Source organism: Cavia porcellus, unplaced genomic scaffold (assembly GCF_034190915.1).
Source record: "Cavia porcellus strain 051 isolate PalLab524CR breed Dunkin Hartley unplaced genomic scaffold, mCavPor4.1 scaffold_64, whole genome shotgun sequence".
NCBI lineage: Eukaryota > Metazoa > Chordata > Mammalia > Rodentia > Caviidae > Cavia > Cavia porcellus.
In genome coordinates this window covers 1,579,143-1,589,026 of record NW_026947547.1, presented here as the reverse complement: position 1 = coordinate 1,589,026, position 9,884 = coordinate 1,579,143, and the positions used below count along the sequence as shown (strand labels likewise).

The window sequence follows — 9,884 nt, the reverse complement described above, 5'->3', positions numbered from 1 at the left end:
AACCCTAACCCTAACACTTGCCCTAACACAACCCTAACCCTAACACTAACCCAAACCGTAACCCTAACCCTAAGCCTTACGCTAACCCTAAGCCTAATGCTAACCCTAACCGTAACACTAAGCCTAACCAACCCTAACCAAACCTAACCCTAGCACTTACCCTAACCCAAACCCCAACGCCAACCCCAAACCGAAACACAACCGCAAACCAGACACTAACCCAACCCTAAACCTATCCCAAAGCCTAACACTAAACCAACCCTAACCCTATCCATAACCCTAACCTTACCCTAAACCTAACCCTAACCTAAAACTCAAACCCAACAAAAAACCCAACCTGAACCACAACCCCAACAGCAACCCTAACACAACCCTAACCCTAACCCTAAACCTAACCCAACACGAACGCTAACCCTAACCATAACCATAACCCTAACGATAAGAGTACCCTAACCTTAACGCTACCCTTACCCTACCATAGTCCTAAACCTAACCCTAACCCTAACCCTAACCGTAACACAACTCTGACACTAAACCTAACACTAAATGTAACCCTAACTCTAAACCTAAGCCTAAGCCTAAGCCTAACCCTAACCCTAACCAACCGAAACCAACCCTAAATTAACCCTAAACTTAAATCTAACCAAAAGCCTAACCCTAACCCTAACCTGAAACGCAACCCTAACCCTAAACGTAAATCTAGCCCTAACCCTAACGCTAACTGTAACCCTAACACTAACCCTAACCCAACCCTAACCCTAATCCTAACACTAACCCTACCCTACCCATAAACCTAAGCTTAACACTTACCCTAACCAACTCTAACCAAATCTAAACCGTACCCTAACCCTAACCCTATCCCTAAACTTTGCCGTAAACCTATCGTCAACCACAACCACAACCCTAACCCCAAACCCAAGCCTAACCATTGTGGGGGATGAGGTGTCACTTTGTAGGCCCAACCCCCTCTAACCTGCAATTTACAATAGCCGCCCTGGTATGCGAGAAGGAGGTAGAACGGGAATGCCTGTTTTCAGTGAGCCCTCACCCTCTGGAATCTATACTGTGAGCTGGCTTTGTTTTGCAGAAGTCTTGAGGAAGTGGCTGGCCACCCTTTGTGACACTAACAGCAGACAAATTAACAACATTCTTGAGCTAATAAATTTTTTCCTGGGCTAGAGAAGTTGTGAGAACTGGTTGTGATTATTTACTTTACTTAGATAGTTTTAAAATAAACATTGTAGTCTGTCACGTTGTAGCTTGCCACAAAGAATGCCTTTTCACTACTTAATTATCTGGGCTCTGTAAATTGATCGGGTTTACTATATATAAATCCTAAAATAAAGATTGTGCGTACAGTGCAGTGCAGTGCAGTGTAACGCGGTGCAGACAGCAAAGGTGTCTCTCCTGTCTTTCTTTTCCAAGCGCTGTACCCCCCGTGTCCCGACAAGGCGTGCGTGTTTACCTTGCCCGGAGTTCAGAGTGCTCTAGACACTCACGACAAGTGGCGCCCGAATTCAGGGACTCCGAAGGTCGCTTAGGAAGGTAAGTATAATTTTATTACGGGGAAATGGGACAATCTGCTTCCTCTCCTTTCTTAAAAATTCTTAAACATTTATTATCTATATATGGCATATCGCTCAGGTCAGCTGACTTGGATATGTGTATTGATACAATTAAAGAATATAATCCTTGGTTTCCAGATGAAGGAACTTTGGATGTAGAAGTATGGAGGAAGGCAAGGGTTAGTATAGAAAGGGCTATGCAACAGGAGGAGAAGATTCCTTTACGTTTTTGGGCTATTTGGTCGGTTGTGTACTCTTTATTAAAAGCTATGGAAGATGAACATATTGTAGAAAATCTTCAACTAGAAATTAAGCCAGTTATTCAGGAATTGCCCCTCACAGAGGAGGAGCAGAATGTAGTTCAAAATGACGCTATCGCTTTAAGTAGTGAAAAGGCGTCCAAACTAAAAGTAAAATCCACTACAGCCGACTCAGCTTTAGCTGCCGCAGCAATATCAAATTATGACAATCGCCCAATTTTACAGGCTATACAGCATTTAACACAAGAGGTGAAACAACTCTCCGTTAAGCAGAACCCGCCTGTAGTTCCCTCTGCACCTCCTCCATCTAACCCTAATTGGAGTAAAGCCAAGCTAGCTTTGGCTGATTTACCAAAATTAGGGGATTCTGATGAGGAAAAGCCTGCCTTTGCTTTCCCTGTAATCAGACCTCAGCCAATAGATGGAGAGGCAGTTCCCCCTAGATGGGAAGCATTTAATATGGATGATTTAGCAAAATTAAAAAAGGCTGTAACCCTTTATGGCCCTCAGGCTCATTACACTAGAGAATTAATAACATCGGTAACAGATCACTATGGTAATCTTGCTCCTTATGATTGAAAAGCCTTGGCCAAAATTCTTTTAAAGGAGCCAGAATATTTACAGTGGCACATGTGGTTTATGGAAGGTTGTGCGGAAAAGGCAAGACAAAATGCTGACGATCGAGATCCGAATATTAGACTCCTTTCTTATCCCATGCTCTCTGGTACAGGTTTCTTTGATACTGTTGAGCATCAGGCAGGAGCTCCAAGAGAGATTCATGCTCAATTAAAAGATATTGCTTTAAAAGCTTGGGATAAAATACGGCCTAAAGGATCAGAATATGGATCTTGGGCTAAAGTTCTGCAAGGAGCCAATAAACCGTATGTTGAGTTCGTTGCAAGACTTCAAAATGTTATAGAAAAAACAGTAGTGGGACAAGACTTACAAGAGCATCTCTTAAAAATGTTAGCTTTTGAAAATGCTAATGATGAATGCAAAAGGGCTTTAATTCCAATAAAAGATACTGGAACGATTGACAATTTTATAAAACAATGTAAAGATTTAAATTCAGAATCTAGGAAAATACAACTGTTTGCTGAGACCATGGCAACCACGTGAACTAATTGGCAATCTAAAAAGGAACAGTCTTTAAAATGTTTTAATTGTGGTCAGATAGGACATGTAAAGAGGGCCTGTCCAAAACTTGTAGGCAATGATCAAAAAAAGAGATCTAGAGCTCCTGGCTTATGTCCAAAATGCAAGAAGGAAAATCATTGGGCTCGTGAATGCAGGAGTAAACAAGTTAATTCAGCTAAACAAAAGGGAAACGGGAGAACGGGCCCTACCCCGGGCCCCGGACAAATCAATGGGGTAAATCTACCATATTCTCCCTACAGCCAGCCACCCAACACAGTGCCGCAGTGGACATACCAGCCTTAAAAGATGTAAAATTAAGAGGAGGACAATCTCCCGTGAGAATTCCTACAGGAATTTTTGGTCCTCTGCCTGCGGGAACTTTTGGCTTGCTCACGGGTAGATCTAGTTTAAATCAAAAAGGCATTACTGTTCACTTAGGAATTATAGATGCAGACTATACTGGAGAAATTCAAATTCTGATGTCCTCACTTACAGATTATAAATTATTAAAGGGAGAACGTATAGCTCAACTCATTTTACTGCCTTATATCCCAATAGGATCCTCTGTTGTTCAGCGAACAGGAGGGTTCGGCAGCACTAACCCTATTAATGTAATGTGGACAGCTAAATTATCTCAACAACAACCTCTTATTAATATTTTTATTGAGCATAAGAAAATTCAGGCTCTTATAGATACAGGCTCGGATATTACTATTGTTAAACCTACTGATTGGCCTTCTCATATTACTTATACTATTATTCCATGTAATACAAAAGGAGTAAGTAAAACTCCAGTAAATACAATTGGACAAGCCACAATGCATATACATATAAAAAATGAAGAGGGTCAAGTTGCTGTTATTAAACCTTATATCTTAGAGGTACCAGTTTCTATTTTAGAAAGAGATGTATTAAAACAATGGGGAGCTTATATACATTTTTAATATTTTGCATGTTTCTACAGCCTAGGGAAATGAATCCTTTAAAGCTTAATTAAAAAAATGATGACCCAATTTGGATAGATCAGTGGCCTATGACTACTCAAAAGTTACAGGCAGCGCAGGAATTGATTGATCAACAGCTTTTTCTACATCACATAGAACCATCCACATCTCCTTGGAATTCTCCAATATTTGTGATAAAAAAAAAATCAGACAAGTGGAGACTTTTAACGGACTTACGTGCTGTAAATTCATCCTTAATTCAAATGGGAGCCCTTCAGCCCGGTATTCCTTTACCCTCAGCGCTCCCTGCTGGTTGGTTTGTATATGTTATAGATTTACAAGATTGTTTTTTTAACATCCCATTACATCCAGAAGATAAAAAACGGTTTGCTTTTTCAATTCCTCAAACAAATTATCAAAGACCTTATCAAAGATATCAATGGAGGACTTTACCCCAAAAAATAAAAAATTCCCCAACTATATGTCAAATTTATGTTGATGCAGCATTAAAACCAGTGCGTGCACGATGGCCTCAGGTTTATACGGCTCATTTCATGGATGATATTTTATTCTCATATAGTGATAGAAATGTTTTAAAAGATATTTTAAAAACTTTACCTCAATATTTTTCTCCGTTTGGACTTGTAATAGCACAGGATAAAATTCAAAAAAAAAAAGTTAGTCATTATTTGGGATATATTCTTACTAGACAAAAGGTGATTCCACAAAAAATGTCTATTAGGAGAGATAAGTTATCCACTTTAAATGATTTTCAAAAATTATTAGGGGATATTAATTGGCTTCGTCCCACACTAGGTATTCCTACCCATACATTACAGCATTTGTTTGCTACTCTACAGGGCTCTTCAGATCCATCCAGCCCTCGTTCTTTAACAACAAAAGCCGAGCAAAAATTACAGTTTATAGAACAACAAATTAAGGATACATTTTTAATTAGGATTGATCCTAAATTGCCTCTAACTTTATATATTATTAATACTTTTCAATATCCCTCTGCAGTTTTAGGTCAAAATGCTATGCCAGTAGAATGGGTATTCACTAAAACTAAACAATCTAAAAATGTTATGCCTTATATTGACATGGTTGCAGCTTTAATTATAAATGGTAGAGCTCGTTCTATAACTTTGATAGGAAAAGATATAAACAATATAGTTATCCCTTTAACTAAAAAACAATAAAAATATTTGTTGTCAATTACTAAAACCTTACAAATTGCTTTAGCAGATTTCATGGAAACTTTTTCATATCATTTTCCTAAAAGTAAATTATGAGATTTTTTTAGACGTCAACAATTTGTGGTTAATACCTTATTAGCTATACAGCCAATTCCACAAGCTTTGACTATATTTACAGATAGATCTAAAAATAAAGCTGCATATTGGACTCAAAAATCTTACTGGGTACGTCAGACAAATTTTAACTCTGTACAACAAAATAAACTTTTTGCTATATTACAAGTGTTTTTAGATTTTCATAACCAACCTATTAATATTATAGCCGATTCGGCCTATTCTGTTGGAGTAGTGACAAATATCTATTCAGCTGTGTTATATTCTAATAAGCCTGCTTTATTGTCTTTATTTCAAAATTTACAAATACATGTTCAAAAAAAAAATCATTCTTATTTTATTACTCATTTACGTTCTCATTCTCAGTTACCCAGACCATTAATATCAGGTAACAATACAGTAGATTCCTTAGTTATGTTCACCACACCCGTTAAAAAACATCAATTTAATCATGCAAATGCAGGACATTTGCATCTTAAATATAAGATACCTTTTACAAAAGCTAAACAGATTGTAAAAGCCTGCCCTATTTATAGACCATTACATTTAAAAATTATTCCCACAGGTGTCAACCCTCGAGGAACTCAACCTAATAAATTATGACAAATAGATATTACACATATACCTTCTTTTGGTCGGCTTTCTTATGTACATGTAGTTATTGATACCTATTCTTCATTTCTATGGGCTACTGCTCAACAGGGAAAATCCACTAAAAATGTTATTATACATTTATTGGAGACTTTTACAGTTATAAAAATTCCTTCTAAAATCAAAACAGATAATAGACCTGCTTATACTAGCAAAACATTTAAACAATTTTGTGATCTCCATAATATTATTCATATTACAGAGATTAAATATAACCCCCAGGGTCAAGCTATTGTTAAAAGAGCACATGACACTCTTAAGTTACAAATTAAAAAATTAAAAAGGAGGAGTCAGGAGGATATTCAGATACCAATACTGTTTAAATTGCAAAACAGTCCAAAAACATTACTGCATCAAGCATTGTTTATTTTAAATTTTCTCAATTTACCACAAGGTGAAATATTAACAAGAGCTGAAAAACATTTTGAACAGCAACAACAGCCTTTTGTGATTAATAAACCTATTTGGACTAAAACAGCTCCAGAGGCTGAATGGGAGAGGGGCACATTGCTCTATAGGGGGAAAGGTTTTGGTTATATCTCCACAGAAAATGGAATTCAGCAGTGGGTCCCTGGACGATGGATCAGGACCCGCGTCTCCAGATCCTGTTCACCAGCCCCGGAGACAACTCCCCAAAGAACCGGAACCGTGCCTTCAGAAGCGAGCGCGAAACCAGCTAGAAGCTGAGGATGCTGAGTTTGTTCCTATCGCAGCCATGGCCAGATTACAGCTAAGAAAATCCCGCCGCTCACAGCGACCAAATTTAAATCCCCTCCCTACATGGGGACAATTAAAGAAATTGACCATAGAAGGGCAACGGCTTGTCCTTCAAGCAGGAAAGCCTTTAAACCCCGAAAACTTGTTTTTAGCTTTATGTGCCTTGCTCACTGTTGCGTCGGGGACTGAGGTACCTCCGCATTCGTACCGGGCATATATTCCAAACCCCCCTTTATTAGAACCTATAAAATGGGGAACTAGTGATATTTTACTTTATACCACACCTAGAGAAATTTTGTCAACACCGTGGGCTGATTTAACCCCCCACAATCAAGATGATGGGACATTATTCAATTTTACTTATTATGGTAATCAAAGGCCTATTTGCATTGGGAAACCGCCTTGCATCCCTCTGGGATGGCAGTATTGGATTCAACATGGAATAAAAGCAGGCAACAAAAGGACAAGGCTTCAAGCCTTGGCTGCTCAAACCTTTAATGTTACCTGAAAAAATTTAACAGCACCTGATACAAATACATTTCCTGTATGCCCTAAATTCACTTATAAAAATATTTCTTATAATCCCATAATTTGGCAACTATGTATGGGAAAATTTGCTAAAAATATTGATGGGTATATTATTTGGGGACCATTTGGAAAATTCGTTAATGGATGTGCTGAATGGAATGAGACAAGATGTAATCTCTCTGTTGTGTATAGTCTTCCAGATCCAAAGAAAATAACTGACGGAGCTCCTATATTTCAACAAAAGACGGCTCTCTTGTGGTGGGGAGATGGTGGAATCGCTAACCCTGCTGTTGCAGCCGAAGAATACCCTCATCACCTTCAAAATCATATTTAGAAGATCCCAGCCGCTATGCAACCTGTAACCTTGTACAATGTTTCATATTCAGGGACTAGTCGATCTGTATCTACTACTTATAATTTTACTAGGTTTAAAATGTATAATATTACTGTTTGTGCACCTCTACCTTATGTCTTTTTAGTGGGAACTTTTAATTTTACACATTTTTCTTGTACTTGTTTAAATTGTCAATTGTTTACATGCTTAAATAGCACACTAAATTTCACTAAGCCTTATACAGTTATGCTATTACAACAAAAAACTCATATTTGGTTGCCTGTAAATTTAACTCGACCTTGGTCTCAAGACCCGGTAATTTCTGTTACTACTGAATTTTTTAAACATCTGTTAAAACGTACAAAAAGATTTATTAGAATAGTGGTTGCTGTACTGTTAAGTCTGATAACTGTAGCCTCTCTAACAGCAGTCTCAGGAGTAGCTTTACAAACCTCTTTGCAAGAAAAACATGTTGTAGAATTATGGCATAAAAATTCTCATGAACTTTGGTTAACTCAGTGGCAAATAAACGCCAGACTACAACAACAAATAAACCTCCTTAAACAAACAGTTAAATGGATGGGTAGAAAAATATTGGCTCTTCAGCATCAAGTGTTTTTAAAATGTGATTGGAATTCAACTACTTTCTGTATAACCCAACGACCTTATAATCAGACAGAACTTAAATGGGAAATGATTAGAATGTATTTAAATAAAAACACCTCTGCCCAGGAGGAAATAGAATCTTTGCATAATCAAATTGACAAGGATTTTGCAAAGCAAAATGATGATGAATCTCTAGCACAATTCGCGCAATTGCTTGCTCAATCTTTGAAAGGATTAGATTCCAAAGAAATCTGGCAGAGCATTACCCACACTTTTAGTGGCATGGGACTTAGTTTAATTATAGTTCTCATTGCCATAGTTCTTGTGTATTTTTACTGCATAAGACGAAATGCTATTAATAACCTGATCTTATGAAAATTGTTGTTAAAAAATAAAAAGGAAGGAAGTGTGGGGGATGAGGTGTCACTTTGTAGGCCCAACCCCCTCTAACCTGCAATTTACAATAGCCGCCCTGGTATGCGAGAAGGAGGTAGAACGGGAATGCCTGTTCTCAGTGAGCCCTCACCCTCTGGAATCCATACTGTGAGCTGGCTTTGTTTTGCAGAAGTCTTGAGGAAGTGGCTGGCCACCCTTTGTGACACTAACAGCAGACAAATTAACAACATTCTTGAGCTAATAAATTTCTTCCTGGGCTAGAGAAGTTGTGAGAACTGGTTGTGATTATTTACTTCACTTAGATAGTTTTAAAATAAACATTGTAGTCTGTCACGTTGTAGCTTGCCACAAAGAATGCCTTTTCACTACTTAATTATCTGGGCTCTGTAAATTGATCGGGTTTACTATATATAAATCCTAAAATAAAGATTGTGCGTACAGTGCAGTGCAGTGCAGTGTAACGCGGTGCAGACAGCAAAGGTGTCTCTCCTGTCTTTCTTTTCCAAGCGCTGTACCCCCCGTGTCCCGACAAGGCGTGCGTGTTTACCTTGCCCGGAGTTCAGAGTGCTCTAGACACTCACGACAAACCATAACCCGAACCATAACATTAACACTAATGATACCCTAACCCTAACACTAACTCTAACCCTACCCCTAACCTTAACCCTAACCCTAAACCTAACCTAACCCAAAACCTAACCCAAACATAACCCTAACCCTAGCCCTAACCCTAACACTAACACAACCTGAAAACTAATACTAACCCTAACCCAAACCGCAACCAAAACATAACCCTAACCCTAACCCTAACCGTAACCCTAACCAAAACCCAACCATAAACCTAACCATAACCCAATAACACTAACCCTAACCCTAACCCTAACCCTAACCCAACCCTAACACTAACCCTATCCCTAACACTAACACAACCCTAAACCTAAACCTAACCCTAACCCTAACTCTAACACTAGCCCTAACCTTAACCCTAACCCTAACCCTAACCTAACCCAAAAACTAACCCAAACGTAACCCTAACGCTAGCCGTAACACTAACCCTAACACTAACCCTAAGCCGACCCGTAAACCTAACCCTAACACTTACCCTAAACAACCCTAACCAAATCTAAACCAAACCCTAAACCTAACCCCATCCCTAACCCTTGTTCTAAACCTAACACCAACCCAAACCACAACCACATCCTTAACCGCATCCCAAAACCTGAAGCAACCTTAACCCTAATCCTAACCCTAACCCTAACCCTAAACCTAAACCTAACAATAACCCTAACCCTAACCCTAACCCTTACTCTAACACTCACCATAACACTAACCCTAACCGTATACCTAACACAACACCATCCTAAGCCAACCCTAACCCTAACCATAACCATAACCTTAACCCAACATTTACCCTAAATTTAACCCTAACCCTAAAT

The 9,884-nt window shown here is 38.5% G+C and overlaps 1 protein-coding gene across 1 annotated transcript; it reads left to right on the top strand.

Annotated features, from left to right (window-relative positions):
- The first annotated feature begins 956 nt into the window (after positions 1–956).
- LOC134475123 (endogenous retrovirus group K member 18 Env polyprotein-like) lies at positions 957–9,001 on the top strand. The gene is made up of 2 exons (XM_063244510.1): positions 957–1,545; positions 6,415–9,001. The coding sequence occupies exon 2, from the start codon at positions 7,462–7,464 to the stop codon at positions 8,425–8,427; it is 966 nt and encodes a 321-aa protein (XP_063100580.1). The 5' UTR covers positions 957–1,545; positions 6,415–7,461; the 3' UTR covers positions 8,428–9,001.
- The last annotated feature ends 883 nt before the right edge of the window (positions 9,002–9,884 follow it).

Coding starts and splice junctions, on each gene's coding strand:
- LOC134475123 (XM_063244510.1), top strand. CDS start 7,462: ATGCAACCTGTAACCTTGTACAATGTTTCATATTCAGGGACTAGTCGA.